This window comes from Triticum aestivum, chromosome 5D (genome assembly GCF_018294505.1).
Source record: "Triticum aestivum cultivar Chinese Spring chromosome 5D, IWGSC CS RefSeq v2.1, whole genome shotgun sequence".
Lineage (NCBI taxonomy): Eukaryota > Viridiplantae > Streptophyta > Magnoliopsida > Poales > Poaceae > Triticum > Triticum aestivum.
In genome coordinates, this window is record NC_057808.1 from 204514823 (window position 1) to 204535387 (window position 20565).

General features: G+C 44.7%; 1 protein-coding gene across 1 annotated transcript; it reads left to right on the forward strand.

The window, feature by feature from the left end:
* Positions 1-3708: 3708 nt before the first annotated feature.
* LOC123120070 (SWI/SNF complex subunit SWI3C homolog) lies at positions 3709-15879 on the forward strand. The gene is made up of 9 exons (XM_044540077.1): positions 3709-3900; positions 4003-4539; positions 4641-5206; positions 7625-7979; positions 8087-8160; positions 9828-9916; positions 14105-14157; positions 14244-14386; positions 15058-15879. The coding sequence occupies exons 1-9, from the start codon at positions 3873-3875 to the stop codon at positions 15574-15576; spliced, it is 2364 nt and encodes a 787-aa protein (XP_044396012.1). The 5' UTR covers positions 3709-3872; the 3' UTR covers positions 15577-15879.
* Positions 15880-20565: the final 4686 nt, after the last annotated feature.

A 20565-nucleotide genomic window follows, 5' to 3' on the forward strand; every position in this document is an offset into this window, starting at 1 on the left:
GCCCAATCTCATGGTTTACATATGCCACTTCCAATTCCATATCAACCATGGGAAGATATTAGTATGGATTTCGTGCTTGGTTTGCCTAGAACTCGAAATGGAAAGGATTCCGTCTTTGTTGTTGTGGATCGATTCTAAAAAATGGCACATTTCGTACCATGCAACAAGATAAACGATGCTTCACATGTTGCTAATATTTTTGTAGGGAAATCTTGAGGTTGCATGGAGTGCCAAGGACCATTGTGTCGGACCGGGACGTCAAGTTCTTAAGCTACTTTTGGAAGACCATTTGCGCCAAGCTCGGCATCAAGCTTCTATTCTCAACGGCCTATCATCCTCGAACCGATGGCCAAACGAAAGTCACCAACCGGACGCTATCGACTCTCCTACGCGTGTTGATCAAGAAGAACATCAATTACCAACATGCAACATGCAATTATGATCCAACATGCAATTATTATGAGAGAGGAATATATGATTGTAGAAATTTTCATGCTACTAAATTACCTCTCGTTATGTTGAGATTGCTATTGTTTCTTTCTTCTTCCTTGCATATGCTAGTTTTTGCTTGCCTTAATAATTTGTTTGCTTATAAGATGCCTATGCCTATGCATAGGAAGTATGTTAGATTTAGATGTGTTTTTCACATGCTACATGATGCTTTCTTTGTGTTTCAATTGCTATCTTTCATGTGAGCATCATCGAAATTATCAATGCCTAGCTAAAAGGCTCTAAAGAAAAGCGCTTGTTGGGAGACAACCCAATACTTTGCTGTTTTTCAATAAATAATTCATCTAGCCTCTAGTTAGATGTGGTTTTGTGTTTTAATTAGTGTTTGTGCCAAGTAAGACCTTTGGGGTGGCTCACGGTGATAGTTGATTTGATCTTGCTGAAAAACAGAAACTTTTGCATCGAGTCCCAGAATTTTTAAAAATCACGTAAGCGTGATAAAATTCTGATTTTTTACACAAGATTGATATACAAATTTCCCATGTTGTCCAATTTTTCCAGATTTTTTGGAGTTACAGAAGTATTCGAACTATCCAGATTACTACAAACTGTTCTGTTTTTGACGAATTCTGTTTTCTATGTGTTATTTGCTTATTTTGATGAATCTATGGGTAGTATCGGGGGGGGGGGGTATGAACCATGAAAAAGTTGGAATACAATAGATATTACACCAATATAATAAAGAATGAGTTCACAACAATGCCAAAAGTGGTGATTTATTTTCTTATACCAACGGAGCTTATGAGATTTTTTGTTGAGTTTTGTGTTGTGAAGTTTTTAAGTTTTGGGTAAGGATTTGATGGACTATGGAATAAGGAGTGGAAAGAGCCTAAGCTTGGGGATGCACAAGGCACCCCAAGGTAATATTCAAGGACAACCAAGAGCCTAAGCTTAGGGATGCCACGAAAGGCATCCCCTCTTTCGTCTTCGTCTATCGGTAACTTTACTTGACACGGACGTGATGTCTATATTTCATAATCACTGCCTTAGATATCGTCATAACTTTGTGCTTTTCTATCAATTGCTCGACAGTAATTTGTTCACCCACCGTATTATTTGCTATCTTGAGAGAAGCCTCTAGTGAAACCTATGCCCCCCGGGTCTATTTTTCATCATATAAGTTTCTGATCTACTATTTTGCAATCTTTTACTTTCTGATCTATAAACCAAAAATACCAAAATTATTTACTTTATCGTTTGTTTAGTTTCATCTCTCTCTATCAGATCTCACTTTTGCAAGTAACCGTGAAAGGATTGACAACCCCTTTATCGCGTTGGGTGCAAGTTGTTTGATTGTTTGTGCAGATATTGGTGATTTGTGCGTTGTCTCCTACTGGATTGATACCTTGGTTTTCAAACTGAGGGAAATACTTATCTTTACTTTGCTCCGTCACCCTTTCCTCTTCAAAGGAAAACTAACGCAAGCTCAAGAAGTAGCAGGCTCCTACATATTATATGAAGATCTTTATCGGTCGAACCATTATAAAAACATATGTAATTCCCTTTGTCTATCGGTATGTCACTTGCCCGAGATTCGATCGTCGGTATCTTCATACCTAGTTCAATCTTGTTACTGGCAAGTCTCTTTACTCGTTCCGTAATACATCACCTCGTGACTAACTCCTTAGTCGTTTGCTTGCAAGCTTATGATGTGTATTACCGAGAGGGCCCAGAGATACCTCTCCGATACTCGGAGTGATAAATCCTAATCTCGATCTATGCCAACTCAACGAACACCTTCAGAGATGTCTGTAGAGCATCTTTATTATCACCCAATTACTTGTGACGTTTGATAGCACACAAGGTATTCCTCCGGTATCCGGGAGTTGCATAATCTCATAGTCGAAGGAATATGTATTTGACATGAAGAAAGCAATAGCAATAAAACTGAACGATCATTATGCTAAGCTAACGAATGGGTCTTATCCATCACATCATTCTCCTAATGATGTGATCCGTTATCAAATGACAACACATGTCCATGGTTAGGAAACTTTAACCATCTTTGATCAACGAGCTAGTCTAGTAGAGGCATACTAGGGACACGGTATTTGTTTATGTATCCACACATGTATTTAAGTTTCCGGTCAATACAATTCTAGCATGAATAATAAACCTTTATCATGATTAAGGAAATATAATAATAACCATTTTATTATTGCCTCTAGGGCATATTTCCATCAACTTCTTCTTCCATGGGCTCCGGATCTAGCAACAGACGTTTGGACTTCGTATGAATCTTGTCAAAATTCTATTGCATGGTAACCAAATTCATAATCACCGTTGCTTGAAACTCCTGGAACTCTTTTCCATCATCCTATCGATTTTTCTGCAAGATATTGACATCGAGCTCCAAGGACTCTAGTTCCAGATCTGTAATGTCGCCTATCTTGTAATGTTTGTCATTCTTACTCAGCCACAACACTGTGTTACCTTGCTATTGATGAGAATAAGGTTGAAAAGGGAGAGATGATTTTGCGTTCCTCTTCTACCACACTTACCCCGTCTACTGCAGCCAGTTACCTTCACTGCCCACCTCCAAATGGTGCATGGTCAAACAACATGGGCCGGGATTTTACCACTGAAGAGATGAGCTTCAGCAACAAGACTGCATTACTGACTGCACCCGGACTAGTGCCACTCCGGCCGCCACCAGAAGAACTTGCCGCTGCCAAAATGCAAGCTTGCCAAGGGATTTTAGGAGAGAACCCAACCTCAACATACTCGAGATCCATGGGTCTCTGAGGAAAAACAGACTCTAGATATCAATAGTGAGGATCTAACCAACTAATCACTAAATTTTAACAGCTATCAAGTAGCAGAGTAGCTTCACAATCTAAGATTTATAATGAAATGAAAAACAAGAGTACTGTAAAAGTCGATGACGGCTAGGGTTACAACCCAAATCTCATAAAGATTTCAAATGAAGAGAAAACATGACCTTATATCATTACAACCCATGAGCAAATAGAAAGATATCAGAAAGTGATAAAAAGGCATCTGACGGGAAAGAAGAACATAAAGGAGTCTGTGGGTCATCCGGTCCTTAGCAACGCCCGAGGAAAAAGCTCATGATGCAAACCGGTATTTAACCAGAAGAGCCGTTAGAGTCTTATGAGCCATCCAATCCGAAAACAAAAGAAATAGACGACAATTAAATTTAGAGGCGAGCCTGACAAATTTCCTCAAGAGGACATTCTCTTCTTTCCAAGGTATTCGGATCTCAGAATTCAAAGGGAGAGCTGTAATCTCCTCCTCACTCCTCTCGCACGTGCCTACCCGCCCCGCCGTGGCCCCCCTCACTCGCGGGCACTCAGTCCAAGCTTCCACCACCGTTTCCGCCTCCGCCGGCGCCGGCGACGATGCCTCGCAAGGCCTCGTCCTCCTCAGGTACGCGTCCCAACCCCTTCGCACCTCGCAATTCTCCGGAACGAGCCCCTTCTCCTGCACTGACGCCGCCCTTCCCTCCCCAAAACCCTAATCCCCTCCCAGATGCGAAGCTCAAGTGGCGGAAGCGGAAGCGCTCACAGGACACCTCCCCATCGAAGCAGTCCGGCGGGGCCGACCACTCCGACGACTCCGACTCCGCAGCGGCGAACGACGAAGACGACGCGCTCCACGGCTCCGCCAACGGGGGCGAAACCCTAGGCGCCCGTGGCGGTGATGACGACACCGTGCCCGACCTCCGGGAGGCGGAGGTGCTCTCCTCAGCGGAGCCCGTCTCTGGCTTCCCCTCGGCTACCCGCCGCACTATCAGCCGGGTCCATCCCTCTGTGCTCGCAGTTATAGCCGCCGATCGTGCCTTGGCGGCTGGTGCCAGCTGTGCTTCGGCTCCACCTGCTCCCGCGCTGGAGAACATTTCGCATGGGCAGCTTCAGGTGCTCGCAGCCATGCTCCCCGACCACCCATCCCTGTCCAACGACCCCGACAAGCCGTCCTCCTATGTCTGCACCGTGCCTCCACTCATGGAATGCCAAGGCGTGCCCAAGCAGTTCTACAGCAAGTTACTCGTCGTCCCCAGACACGCAGGTTTGTTCTTGATGCCAATGATGCTTTCTAGCAAGCTAAAGTTGTGGAGCAAATTGTTAATTCTCATTTGTTGGTCATGTGGGATGATTTGCAATTTGCAGATTGGTTCTCCCCGGCGACTGTACACAGGTTGGAGAGGCAGGTGGTGCCACATTTCTTCTCAGGGAAGTCCCCAGGGCATACACCAGAGAAGTACATAATGCTGAGGAATAAGGTGATTGTGAAGTATTTGGAGCGCCCGTCGAGGAGACTTGCATTTGCTGAGTGCCAGGGGCTTGTTACAAGCACGGCTGAATTGTATGACCTGAGTCGGATAGTCAGGTTCTTGGACACTTGGGGGATTATTAATTACCTCGCGGCTGGATCTGTGCACCGGGGCTTGAGGCTGGCATCATCTTTAATCAGGGAGGAGCAAACAGGGGAGCTGCAGCTGGCGTCTGCACCATTGAAGTCAATTGACGGTCTGATTTTGTTTGATCGGCCAAAATGCAGTGCCCGAGCAGAGGATATTGCTTCCGTGGCATCAACTTCGTCTGCTCTGGAGGTGCCAAATGGTGATACTGGCTTTGCAGACTTGGACGAAAAGATTTGGGAGAGGCTGTCTGAGAACTTTTGTAGTTATTGTTCACAACCTTTGCCCAGTTTGCACTATGAATCACAAAAGGAGGTGCGTACAATTATAACAGTACGGAGAGTTTTTCGTTCTCCATATATGGGATTATTTATCTACGTTTTTAGAGAAAATCTTTCTCCACATCGTCAGAACTGTTGTTTATGCAATTCTCTTCACATTTATACTTGATTGGGTTCTTTTGTAGAATGATTTCATATTATTAATTTTCTCACATTGAAAATTTAGTATCAGTTTACCGCATGAGTATGCTTGAAAGCTACATTTCAACTCTTAAGTTCATTTGCAATTTTAAGTACAAAAAGCTCGATAGAATGGTTTGATTAAAAGAGTATCAGTGAGTACCACTGTGTTGCAAATTATCAATGTATACTTGCTTTGTAAAGTGACAATTATCATGTTAGTCCTGTATACAGGGCCACACATAAGAGTTTGAGGTCCTGGTGCTAAACACAATGTGTGGCCCTACATTTTGAAAATGCCAATAATCAAACAATTATTCTATTTTATTATATAACTGCAGCATATGTTTTTCTTACAACACTAAGAATTACATTGGATATTCATGGTAAAAGAATTACATTGGATATTTATGGTGGTCCTCAAGCACTAAACTTACCTGAACTTGTATAAAGCATCATCCAGCTAGTATCTCTTGAAATGAAATTTTCATAGTTCATCTTTCTCAAAACATCATTTTGAAGTGCCTATAACTGCAATATCATTATCGTGATTAATTGGTCCTGAATCATTATCTGTACTTTGAGCCTCAACTGATAGGAGGGGAATTAGGAGTAGGGATGGAACCACTACCTCGGATGGTTCTATTGTTTTGCAGGAGAATCAATTAGTGTGTCTTTGATTTAATTGGTTTTCATGGAATTTTGGAGGATTAGAATGGTTAGAAAATGTTCCCACGTGGCCTGTTTGATCTGTGGGATCTCTTTCTAAGGATTCCTTTGCACTACATTACCTTTCATTGGAAATTCTCCATCCACCACCCAAAAGAATCCTTTGTTTTTCATGTGCTGCAATCAAGCAGACATTATTGCAAACAAAATCCTGTAGGATTCAAGTTGGCATGTCATTATAATCTGTGTTTTTGGAATCCTGTGAATCAGAAGGACCCTTATAGAGAGAGGTGGGGGGGTTGTTGCCCTAAGAAATGAAATAGAGGGGGGCGGGGTACTGCAGTTAGGAAGTTCCATGGCCAAAATGCTTTCCTTCCTAGGAAATGGAAGGCTTAAATGGTGTAGATTTCCTTTTAAATGACCGGCTGATGTGCAATTTATGAATCACCCTAGGATAAGAATTGATCAGCTAACATTTCAGTTCCTGTACATACATGGACTATTTTCTTTGTCCTTATTCCAGTATGCTGCTCATTATTAATATTTATCTATAATATGTTGTAATTCATTGGAAAATGCTATGGCACAATAACAAAATGTGATAGAAGAGCATGTTTAGAAATCAGTTTGAAGGATAAATAGAAAGAGTCCTTATTTGGCACATTTATGTGCATTCGTTTAGATCTTCCAACAGACAAATTATCTGTAAACAGTTGACTTCTCAAATGTCTGGATCTTATCCCCCAGCTTGTCTGGAACATCAGCTTTGAGTTGAAATTGTCACAATGAATCATTATGCTATTTGCTTCGATCTGAAGGTATAATCTTTTCTCGGGATAACATCATACCGATGTTTCTAACTTGCATAAAATACAAACAGTTTGTGAAGTGCAACCGCAGTGGCAAAAAAAAAAAAACCAATTTGGAAAAAATACAACACCACACAAAAATAATGAAATACAATACCACATGCAGAATGTGTCCTGAATCAGTAAAAAAACTGCAACTTGCCCATGGATGGTGTTATTGTTGCTAGTGGCACACAAGTCAGAGTGTGAACAGTTGCTCAACACTAGAGTTGGCTCTGTGGCTGGGGATGGGCTTAAGTGCAGCGTCTGAATCAGATCTCACTCCTATGATGACACATGCCAGTTCTGTAGAATGAATGTTATTAAATAGCATCTCTGTGTTAATCTATACGTAGATGCCCTGTAAACTATAGTTATCTAAGTTATGCATAATGTCCTTAAGGTTAAGCTCTTTATCCTTGCCCAGTGTGGTGGTAATGGAGGGAAAGTCAGTGGCAGTCAGAATGGCGCAGTGGCTGTTAGTGATGGGGTTGGTGCGGTTGATCTTCATTGTAGGGGGAGGGGGCGCAGGAGTTGTTTGGGACGAAGGGAGTAGTAGATATGCTTAGTTCCAGTACACACTGTTTTAAGGATAATAGCTTATCTTATTGCAGTATGATTTTTTCTCCAGGTAGATGATCATGGACATCTTTTTTCTGGTATCGTAGCAATTTTACTCTACTTATGTAAACTGCTCCTTTTGAGAGTAGCCTGTGAAGATGCAGCAAGCTGACTCATTTTTACTGATTGAATAGGCAGACATTGCTCTTTGCTCGGATTGCTTCCATGATGCAAGATTTGTTCCTGGGCACTCAAGCTTAGATTTTCAGAGAGTGGATGGAACGAAAGATGGATCAGACAATGATGGGGACAGCTGGACTCATGAGGAAACTTTACTGTTGCTGGAGGGCTTGGAGAAGTACAATGATAATTGGAATGCTATTGCTGAACATGTCGGAACAAAGTCTAAGGCGCAGTGTATTCACCATTTTATTCGTATTCCAGTGGAAGATGGTCTGTTAGAGAGCATTGAAGTACCAGAAGCATCCGTTTCATCTAGAGTACAAAGCAATGGATTTTCGTATTCAAATTCCAATGGCGGCATTTCAGGTTTACTCACTATTTGCTCTGTCGATAAACTTTGGTTACATTTCAGTTCTGATGGCAGTGAAATTTATCTGCCTCCATTTTGTAACTGTGACGATTATTTTTCTTAGGTAGCGTTCCTCAAAGTAGCCAACCTGGACAACAGCTTCCATTTGTTAATTCTGCTAATCCAGTCATGTCACTGGTAAGTGATTCACTATGGGTTGTATGTAAATTTTTCGAATTCCTCAATTCTCTTTTAGGCGTCGAAAAGTATTATACTTTTGATCAGTAACATTTATAGTTATTTCCATTTTTTTACACAGTTGATTTTTAGTGATGTACATGCATATAGACTGAAAATTCCAAAGTTGTTTAACCAGAATATTTGTGAATCAGAGCTCACACTGGGTTTAAGAAAAAACATTTTAGAAATTTTGGAAATTGAGTTGTGACTATTATTAGTTGCTGACCATGTGCTGGCACTGCTAATCGAGATGTCTATAGCACTGTTGAGCTTTACTGACTGCATGAGTAGATAGCTTATTGCAGTTTATTTTTCTGTTCAAACATCAAAAGCTGTTGAACAACATAGAATCTGGATAGAATTCCATAAAGGTGTAAATCACATTTTAAGTATTTGTCTGCATAAATAGCTTATTGCCAATTTTCCATTGATTGAATGCTAAAACACACCTGATTGAGGGCACTGGTGGTACATTATATATGCAATCCCGTTGATAGGGGATTATTTGGTTCCTATTATAGGGCTAACATGATACTCCCTCTGTAAACAAATATAAGACTGTTATTGAATGAAACTTGGAAGGGGAATATGCATAGCATATTATAGCGCTAACATGATAACCCTGAACGAGAGTCATTGGATGAAATTCAAGAGCATCCACTGATTACGAGTCGAGGGACTAGTCGAGACTAGTCGACAGACTAGTCTACGAGTCGCAACTTGAGTGTCGACTACAAATCTCGTGTAGACTACTTGGTCTAGTCGAACAGTCGACAGACTAGTCGAGCTATTTGAGTCGAGCGCCTCAAAATTTTGAGGGGATAAGTCACCCAGCCTGGCCGGAGCTCATGCTCGGGCGGCAGCCATGGCCGTGACATGTAGGTGCGCGCGGCCCTGAGACGAGAGAGAAGGAATAGAGATAGAGGAGAGGAGAGGAGGAGGCATGGAGGTGGTCGGCGGCAGCGGCCGGGGCCGGCGGAAGGCGGCTCGAGGCGCGGGTCGCGCACGCGTGCTCCTGTGTGTGATGGTGCTGGCGGCAGCAATGGGAACGATTGGGAGCTAGGGTTCCAGTGACGGGAGCTAAGTAGGCTGGCCACTTGGGCCCAAATGGGCCAGCTGGGGGTGTTGTGTGGTGCTGGGCTGGGCCTGGCGAGCGTTGCCTAACACTTCTGGTTTTATTGCATACTGTACTGTTTATATATACTACATACTTGATACTACTACTAGTTATTAACAATAATTGAGTACTACAGTACCATGTCGACTAGTCCAGCACTAGTCTAGACTAGTCACGATTAGTCTATGAGTCTCAACGTCGGAACGACTCGTCGACTCATCGACTCGTAAACCTTGAGAGCATCATATTTAGATGGATAGCATATTATAGCGCTAACATGATAACCCTGAACGAGAGTCATTGGATGAAATGCAAGAGCATCATATTTTGATGGACCTAAGGAGCGAGGAGCAGATAAGTCAACAATTTTGCTCAGAACCCCCCTCACAATTCAGAATCACAGAGCTTCTTGCTAGGACATATACAGTTTCTTGTTATTGCTATGCATCTGTTCAGGCTGTTCTTGATCTATTATATAGCTGGTCTAACCGTTCAGGAATGTTTGCAGGTTGCATTTTTGGCCTCTGCAGTAGGACCAAGAATAGCAGCATCCTGTGCAAATGCAGCATTATCTGTTTTGACAAGAGATGATTCCAGGTGAGCAACCTATATGGCATATCAGTATCATCACTCGTGCTTTGCTGCTGTTTTTTGAATGCTTATACTTTTGACTGATAACAATACTAATGGAAGTATTGATATACTACTATTTATAGTTCCTGAAGGGTGTCTTACAAATGTGTTTGTCCACAAAGAATGTCCAACAGTTTTACAGACTTCCATGCTGTCGACTAAAAACTTTCTAATCAAACGTCTCTTGAAGTATTTAAGATCTAGTGATATTTGAAATGAGTTTGATCTAGCGGGCTAATGTAACTTTAATGATTACATTTTGGTTATGTATTAAAGTCAATTTTAGATTAAAGGTGCTGGAAGAATCTACTACTGACCTAACCCTAATTACTGAGAAGTAGATAAAAGTAAATGACAATATTCTTCTCTGCTTTATTGAGAGGGGTCGGCCCCTTTATATAGCACACAAGACTTGACCAACAAGCCGGTAAATCTATTCAAACTCTAATACTATCTCTAAACTGACTGGACTCTTAATAGCAATGACGCTTAATCAACTAGGACTCTAATTAAGGGATAAGACTCCACGTTTGATGGGCTGGTTCACATAATATCTCTCCTTTCCTTGAAAAATAGCTTGTCCACAAGCTGTAGGTTGTCAATTGCCTCCCAGGGGACCTTGGGTACTGCCAGATGTGGAGCTATCTTGATCGTAGTCATTAGCCTCGATGAAGAAGAGCCGCGCGCACCGGTGACCCCGAACGTAAATCTTGTCGCAGTTGAAGCAAAGGCCCTGACGACGACGTTCTGCTAACTCAGCTGGAGTGAGGCGCCTAACCTGCCGCGGCGGGGTTAGCTCTGGAGTGGTTGATGGCAGAACAGGTGCTAGTGGCGCAGGCGGGGAAGGTATTGTAGCTGCGTTGACCGAAGGAAGATCGGAGGGGCACAAGGGCTCTGTAGGACGAGAAGGCTGGTGTGGTGATGTTGGAGGGAAATGCCGCTGCTCATAGGCCTTGGCGAAGGAGATGGTGGTGTGGAAGTCAGATGGCTGCTGAAGCTCGACGTCAGTGCGAAGACCATCGGGCAGCCCTGTTGTGTACAGAACCGTTGTTGGGATGGTGTTAATGGCTCATTGTTGTGGCACATGAGCACTAGAAACCTGCTGGTGTAGTCGGCAACTGAGGAATTGAGCGGCAGACGTGCCAACTCACCCAAGGGATTGGCGCGGAGTGACGGCCCAAACTGAATGTGGCAAGCTTCCTTGAACTGCTCCCATGTCGGCATGCTGAAATCGCGCTCAAGTTGTAAGTACCAGAACTGAGCGTCATTGGCGAGGTGGTAGGCTGCAGTCCAGACCTTGTCGCCCGTGCGCTGTCCACGAAAAAAACGCTTGCACCTATTGAGCCAACCAAGAGGATCGACCGAACCATCATACATCGGGAAGTCGAGCTTGTGGAAGCGACGCACGCCTGAACCAGAAGCTGATCCGAGGTGATTGTTAGGTAGGGGCGGAAGGGAGGTAATGGGTGGGGTGGATTCATAAATGGGTTGTGGAGGGTGTGTGTGGCCATAACGGCACATGAAATTGATTGGCAGGTGGAGGCGTGAAGGCGTAGATGCGGCAGCAAAAATCTGCGGCTGCTGATGGTGGGGCTGCTGCTGGTAGGTGGGCGGCAAAATTGGGGTGGGATTTGGGCTATAGGGTGAGGGTGCCAAGTGGTCCAGATTGATGTTAGGGGGTGGCTGTGCTGAGTAAGGAGATGGCTGGAGGTGGTAAAAGGGCGTTGGCGGCTGATGGTGGTTGGCAGTGGTCGGGGCACAGGGTTATGTTGCAAGGGGAAGTAGACGCTAAAGAGTGGAAGGCAGGAAAGTGAGGGGGTGGTGTGGGTGGGCAATCTGCCTGGCGGGTGGACCGGCGGCGGCGAGACGATTCCCGCGCTGGATAAGGGGACACCGGAGGTGCTTTTGGCGAGGGGAATCACCAGGGGCGCGTCGTCGCTGGGGAGCAGGCTTGGGAGACGGAGGTGGCGTCATGGGCGGCTGCTGCAGCCGTGGAGTCGAGCGATGGGGGCAGGGCTGTCAGCCGTTGCTCGTTGGCGTGTGAAGCCCTCCAATTGCTTTGTGATGATCTTCATATGCCACACAGCCTCGATCTCAATGTCTTTTTCACTAAATGACCCTGTCTGAAACTTAATTTCCTCACTGACCCCCTCAAAAACTTATTTTGGGAGTTTACCCCTCGCATACACGCCTATTAATTTGGTGTTTCTAGTACTTCCTCCGTACCGGCGCATTAGGCATCTTAGGTTGTGCACTGCGACCAAGGCGGAGGAAAAAACGAGAGAACTTGATGTTTATTTGCTAATTAATACCATTGCATGCAGAGAACTGGCCACTGCATGTCGTGCTAGGTAATCTAAGTCATTGAAGGCATACGCGCCCCGCGTCCTCTATTGGCTGATTCCTTTTTTCGTGGCAAGAAACAGGAATGAGGTGTTAAGTTAATGCATCGCGCCTAAGCGTTTTGGGATTATCTGGTTTCGTAATGTGCCTAATGCACTGGTACGGAGGGAGTACATGAAGTAATGCCAGATAATTTGGCACAATCTAACCCCAGCCGTCTGTCCGTCCTACGTGGAAAAAAGGTCAAAGATGCCAAATCAGTTGGCGCCTTTCTCTTAGCCATCGAATGATTCCCCTTGTACGCTCTGGCGACGAGACGCTTAAGGCCTAAGCCATTGCTGAGCTAGTCGTAGATGATCAGCTTCTCGTCCAGGGAGAAGTAGTATACGCGCGCGACATGGGAACCATCCCCTGGCCAGGCGCGTGAAGGGCAGCGTCCAGCCCCGCGCTTGAACCAGCAGCAGCACAGTAGCTCAGAGAGGTGCAGTGAGGGTGCACAGCTAGTAACACCGGAAGGTGAGAGATCTAAGGCCGGGGAAGGTGCCCGGGATGCCGCCGGTGAGGTTGTTGTAGCTGAGGTAGACTTCTGCAGCTACGCGAGCTGTACGAGTGTGCTTGGGATGTGGGCCTGAGAAGGAGTTGTAGCTGAGGTCGGTAGGTGGATGAAGCCGGTGAGCTCGCCGATGCAAGTTGTGGAGGCAGCGTGTGGGACAACGATGGCTGGGGAATCGCTAAGGAATAGAGGCCCCAACTGATTTGGCGTCTTCTGATTTTTTTCCATGTAGGATGGACTGACAGCTGGGATTAGATTGTGCCAAATTATCTGGCGTTACTACGTATACTAGAAACGCCAAATTAATAGGCGTCTATGCGAGGGGGTAGCTCCCGAAATAAGTTTTTGAGGGGGTCAGTGAGGAAAGTAAGTTTCAGAAAGGGTCATTTAGTGAAAAAGATTCGTAGATGGCTCCAATACCAAATTGGAAGAATCTACAACTGACTAACCCTAATTACTGAAAAGTAGATAAAAGTAAACAACAATATTCTTCTCTGCTTTATTGAGAGGGGTCGGCCCCTTTATATAGTAGACAAGACTTGACCAACAAGCTGGTAAATCTATTCAAACTCTAATACCATCTCTAAATTGACCAGACTCTTTCCTAACAAAGATGCTTAATCAACTAGGACTCTAATTAAGGGATAAGATTCTTATAACAGATGCTGCATTAGGGGTTCTTCAGTGATGCGATTAATGAACAGAAAATGCAAGTCTCAATTTTTTGATATTGTTTCATTGTTTTCAACTCGACAAGTTGAGTCTATTCGGAGATTTAATTAGGTAGGCTGTGGGTTTTCAAGTCATATAGTGCATGTTTAGGACTACTTTGAGTGGTCATTACACAGGTAAGCATATTTCAGCGGCACAAGTTTGAGTTAGCTGGCAGGAATTTCCAGGGCTAGGTTTTCCGCTGGTCATGCCCCCATCCTTGCTTGATTTGACACGCTACTTTTGGTATCCTGCACTATCTGGACGCATGATACTGACTTAACCTCCAAACGCTCCTGTCAGTGGGGCTATTGTCCATCAAGTAAAGCGACTTGAGGTTCCCAGTCGATTATTAGTCAGAGCTGAGCTAGCCAGTGACTAGCAGATGAGCCGCTTGACTTGCTCTACTACTGACGAGTTGACTGGAAAAACTGTCTAGTTGACTAATCGCGGACTAGTCGTTGACTTACAGTCGATGTTTTTTAAAAATATTTTGTGTTACTTTTTTTGATTATCGCTTACCATTTAATTTGTACTGTATTAAGGATGTGTTCAGAAGGCAATGATGTCATGGGTCAAGCTGCTCGTCCAAACTATGGTAACTGCTTTATTCCCAAAATTAATCGGTCATCTGTGTCTGATGTTTTACAAATTATTGTAAAGTGCGTTGTTATTCTGAAACAGATGCCTCATCATCCGTCTCTCCCGAAAACGTCAAATACGCTGCAATGTGTGGCTTGTCAGCAGCGGCAACAAAGTGCAAACTTTTTGCAGATCAGGAGGAGCGTGAAATTCAGAGATTAGCGGCCACCATCATAAATCACCAGGTTCGTAGGAACACAAAAGTTTAGTGTGCTGCAATTTGCTATGAGGTTAATGATAATCTAGTTTGCTTCCTGTTTTGCTGCATATGTTACTGTGTGCTGCTGTTGTACCAGTTCTTGCACATTTATTTTATGGGTGGCGATGGAAGCCTTGAAATCTAATTCGGCACTGAAGTTACTGTAACATACCACATCTTTTGCTGTTCTTTGATAAAACCTCAAGTCCTCAACAAGAGTCTTTGACATTGTTTCCCGACCTCGCCCTTTGGCAATGGTAGTTCAGAAGTTATACCACATTTCAGACCAAAACACTGCTAAAAGCAAAGATGTTTCGGGAATGAAAGGACACTGGCTCAGGATCCCATTGGGAAGTATTGGTTTGTGCTCCAGATGAGTTTTTTTTGCCAAGTTTGGCTGATTCAGGGTATTTTCTGAATGTGGTAAAAGAAACAAATTGTTCTGTCATAATATTTTTAGAAGTTTGCATAAGTAGGTGATATCTTTGCAAAAAGGAAAAAGAAACCCTAGCTTTTACTGAAGTCCAGGACGATCAAGCAAGTATCATATGAGATTTGGTTTGAAACCTTAACCTGCCTGCTTCTGTTAACAAAACTTGGTAAAGGGGTGATATACGTTGCTTTCATTATTCTAATATAACTATGTCGGATTTACAGTTAAAGAGATTGGAGTTGAAGCTGAAGCAATTTGCAGAGGTGGAGACCTTGCTTTTGAAGGAAAGCGAGCAGGTTGAGAGGGCCAGGCAGAATCTTACAGCCCAGCGTGTCCGGTTTATGTCAGCTCGATTTGCTTCCTCCGGAGGTCCCATGCCTGGAGGCAGCAGCAGCACCATGGCATCAAATCCAATGAATCAAGCCAGCCCTCGACCACCAGCAATGCCAGGATCAATGCCTCCGGCCAGCATGCAAGCGTTTTACGGCAATAACATGCAGGGGCATCCAGCCCAGATGGCTTTCTTGCAGCAGCAACAGCGGCAACAACAGCAGCAGCAGCAGCAGCAGCAGATGCTCTCATTTGGGCCGCGCCTGCCGCTCTCAGCTATCCACCCCGGCTCATCGTCATCGGCAGCACCCAGCATCATGTTCAACACTGGCATGCCCAGTTCGGCTACCCCTAACCATCACTCCATGCTGAGACCACCACCCTCGGGGAGCAACAATTCAAGTTTTGGTTAAGGAGAGATTCTTTGCCTCATCCTAAGTTACCCGTGTTTGTAGCTCTGATGCCAACCATTGTAATTCAATTGCACAATCACAGGTAGATGCATTTAGTCTTTTAGGTTTTCCATCCTATTCCTAGTTCCTTTCTCCCGGAATCTCTCGGCTATCTCATAAGATGAATGTTTGATAGGTAAGATTGTGTTATAGAGAAGTGGGAGTTTCACCCTGGTGCAAGTAACTGCTCCCAGCTAGATGCTACAAAGTGACGGAAATTGAATTTGCCTGTATTCTTTACCTGCAACTGTGGTTTATACTCCAGTGTCTTGTCAAGTGAACTTTTCGTGTGAGAGCATCTTCAGCCGATCCTACAAAACACCCGGGCGACTATATTAACCGCCGTTTTGTGGGATCGGAGCCAAAAAAAGTACTGTGCAGGTCCTTGAAAATGGCCTGAATTTTTGGTATATTTTGGCCCGAGCACCACATATGTCTAGTTTGTGCCGCCTTTTTGCCGTTCCCTCAGGCGCGAGTTGGTGGGAGCGACATTTCAGCTTCTTGCTTGCCGTCCCTACCCCCTCGCCACCGTCGATCTCCCTGGCCTCGTGCATTCTCGCGTTGTGGCGCCACCCCATCGACTACATGGAGCATCCGTAGCCACTGCCCATCGGCTTTCATGTCTCACCGAACCCATCAGGGGCCACCCTTGCCCCCTCGCGGCCAACTTCCACATTGCCGCGCCAATTCCGACTGCTGCTAGGGTGAAACGGAAGCGACAGGGCAACCACGTCGCCACACCATTCTGACCACTCAATTGGCGACATGGAGCATCCGCAGCCACCGCCCATCGGCTTTCTTGTCTCGCTGAACCCATGAGTGCCGCCTCTACCTTCCTCGCCCCCCGCGGCCAGCTTTCACGTTGTTGTGCCAATTCCGACCGCTACTGGGGTGAAACAGAAGCGACAGAGCAACCACGTCGTTGCGCCAATTCTGGCTGCTGCTGGGGTGAAACAAAAGCAACAAGGCAACCACGTCGTTGCGCCAATTCCGACCGCTGCTGGGGTTAAACGACTGTCGGTGCAAACGACACCTATGGGATCACAGGGAATCCCTTCTACGGTTGGCCGGCGCGGGGCTGTGGAAAGAGCGGGTTTAGATGATCAACATGGGGAGTTTATCCAGGTTCGGGCCGCGAGTGATGCGTAATACCCTACTCCTGCTGGTTTGCGTTTATCTGGTGTTCTTGAACTAGCTACAAAGCGTCCCGGGTCCAGAAAGTCCGAATCCCCCTCCAGTATGCCTCGGGCCTCCTTTTATAGCTAAAGGGGTCGCCACAATGGCACACAGGATGTGAAAAGTTTGTACTGTACACAAGTCTATCGTCTGGCATCGTAGGACAAACACATTTAATGCGCTACTGATGTGCCCTCTCACTTTATCGGGGACGACAAGGAAACTCGTTCCGTTCGCCGCCGCTTCGCCTCGCTCCGACGCGCGTCCAGGCTGACTAGGCGTGCAGCGCCACGCTGGCTGGCTGGCTGCTGAGTTGGTGCGGTGGCAGAGTCTTCACGAAGATCTGCATGCCACCGCGCCGATGCTTGCTGAGTTGGCCTGGAAACTGCTCGTCGCCACGCAGGTGTCACGCCCAATATGCGATACTATCCTAAAGAGACTCGAAGGTCCCACCAAGGATAGAACCGCATATTGACACGCTTTTGCAAGGTGGATATCATTACATCAACTTTACATAATATATGAGGATACATACAAGGCATACAAATGCCGCAAGAATACATCAATACATCATACATAAGATCAACATCCGACTACGGATGAAACACAAACAGAAGCTCAAACGACATCCACCCTGCTAGCCCAGGCTGCCGACCTGGAACCTATCCCCTGATCGAAGAAGAAGCAGAAGAAGAAACTCCAAAACAAATAACATCGCTCTCGCGTCATGATCATCGCAAAACCTGTACCTGCAACTGGTGTTGTAGTAATCTGTGAGCCGCGAGGACTCAGCAATCCCATTACCATGGGTATCAAGACTAGCAAAGCTTTAATGGGTAAGGAAGGGGTAAACTGGTGAGGTTGCAGCAGCGACTAAGCATATATGGTGGCTAACATACGCAAATAAGAGCGAGAAGAGAATCAACGGAACAGTCGTCAACTAGTAATGATCAAAAAGTGATCCTGAACTCCTACTTACGTCAAACATAACCCAAAAACCATATTCACTTCCCGGACTCCGCCGAAAAGAGACCATCACGGCTACACACGCGGTTGATGCGTTTTAATTAAGTCAAGTGTCAAGTTCTCTACAACCGGACATTAACAAATTCCCATCTGCCACATAACCGTGGGCACGGCTCTCGAAAGTTTATACCCTGCAGGGGTGTCCCAACTTAGCCCATTATAAGCTCTCACGGTCAACGAAGGATATTCCTTCTCCCGGGAAGACCCGATCAGTCTCGGAATCCTGGTTTACAAGACATTTCGACAATGGTAAAACAAGACCAGCAAAGCCGCCCGATGTGCCGACAATCCCGATAGGAGCTGCACATATCTCGTTCTCAGGGCAACACCGGATGAGACTAGCTACGAGTAAAACCAGACCTCGAGTTTCCACGAGGTGGCCCCGCAGGCATCTCGGTTCGGACCAACACTTAGAGAAGCACTGGCCCGGGGGAGGGGGGTTAAAATAAAGATGACCCTCGGGATGCGCGACTCCCAAGGGAAAAAATAGGTGATAGGCAAATGGTAAAACCAAGGTTGGGCCTTGCTGGAGGAGTTTTATTCAAAGCGAACTGTCAAGGGGTCCCCATAACAACCCAACCGCGTTAGAAACGCAAAATCAAGGAACATAACACCGGTATGACGGAAACTAGGGCGGCAAGAGTGGAACAAAACGCCAGGCATAAGGCCGAGCCTTCCACCCTTTACCAAGTATATAGATGCATTAATTAAAATAAGAGATATTGTGATATCCCAACAAAGTTCATGATATCCATGTTCCAACACGGAACAAACTTCATCTTCACCTGCAACTAGCAACGCTATAAGAGGGGCTGAGCAAAGCGGTAACATAGCCAAACAACGGTTTGCTAGGAAGGGTGACAAGGGTTAGAGGTTCATGGCAATTTGGGAGGCTTGATAAACAGGTGATAGGTAGCGCAGCATAGCGATAGAACGAAGCAACTAGCATAGCAATAATAGTAATGAGATCCAAGGTGACGTTCATCTTGCCTGAAATCCCGCTAGGAAGAAGAACGAATCCATGAAGAAGATGAAGCCACGAGGACGAACGAATCCTCACGATCGCAACGAAACAGGAACTAACGAGAAGGAGCACAACCGGAAAGAAGCAAACAACAAGGTAAACACACAACACATAAACATGACATGATGCACAATCAAGCATGATGCATGACAAGGCTACATGAAGCTACTCATGGCAAGAGATGATGCATACAAGAGCAACACATCAAAGCAAGTTTAAATGAGGCCGGAAATAACATATGACAACTCCGGTAAATCCCCATATGCAAATTTCGAAATTGGTCCAGATCTGAATAAACCATATATTCAAGTTATTAAACAGCAAGTTAAGATGCACCAAGATGATCTACACGAAATTCTAGTCAAGTTACATATGAAGTTCATTTAGTTCGGAGCTACAGCCTAAAAGATATGAACAAAACAAGTTAAACATGACATTGATGCAAAATACATTCAAACATCAAGCAAACACTCTCAAAATAAGGATGCAACAAGGTAATATGAAACTACATGCAAAACTAAGCAAGTTTCATGTAGAGCACACTCACAGCGGAGCAACGATGCAACACATACACTCCAAACAAGATATAACAACAATCTGTCTAAAACGGCAACTAGGCATCTTGCAAGCATTAAAACAATATGCTACAACATCCTAACATGAGAGCAAAAGGTATGGACATGATGTACAGGTAAAGCATGATAAAACATGAACACTGAGCTATCTCCATAAATCACTAGAACATGCTCAAAAGGACATGGCAAGAATGCAAATAATAACAGTTTCACAGACTTAGCAGAATTCAGGACATGGCAGGAATAACATCAGGTTGCAATGTTTAGAGCTATCAAACAACATGCTACAGTAACAGATCATAGCAAACAAATACATGGCATGAATCTAATAATTGCATAGAACAAAAGTCCCTTACTGATCACGAGCCAAAAAGGTACAGAAGATATGGTGGCACCCATGTAAACATAGCAAGTTCCATAAACAGATTCAGACTTGGCAGAAAAACTGAGCATGGCATAAACAGAGTTATGAAGGCATCTTTGCGAGCTCAAATCACTCATCACAAAGCATTTCATGGCATGTGAAGGCATCCAACAGTAATATGGTATAATTCTGAAGCTAAGAATGGTAAGAGAAAGTTTATAGGGTGCATGGATCACTAGCAAAACACATGTCAAAACTGAACTTCATGTTAACAGGCTGACAGTAACATTATTTAGCAATTTAAGAGCAAGATTACAACAATCTACAGCAGGCTATAAATGCAAACAAAGGCATGGATGGATAGATCATAACATGTACAACAAAACATCCTTAGTGAACATCTCCAGATTATGCATGGAACTCATGGTGACAGCAGGTTTACATGGCATCACAATGTTACAGCTACAGACTTACCAGAAATGACAGTCACAGAAATCAACAACATCACGGAGGCTACTTGGCATGCTTGTGCTAGTCACCACATAGATCACAAAAATACAAGACAAGCACCCCTGTAAATATGGCATGATTTAGTTCAAAACTCATGTAGACATCAAGCTCATATGATGCACACAAAATGCAATGAAAAAGACAAATCACCAGGTTATATCAAGTTTCAGCAGTTAACATCATATAGCACTCTTGCAACGATGATTAGGGCATCAAGATGGACTCAAACAAGCATGCCACAATGGAACAAAATGAAGAGCATCTCATGATGAACA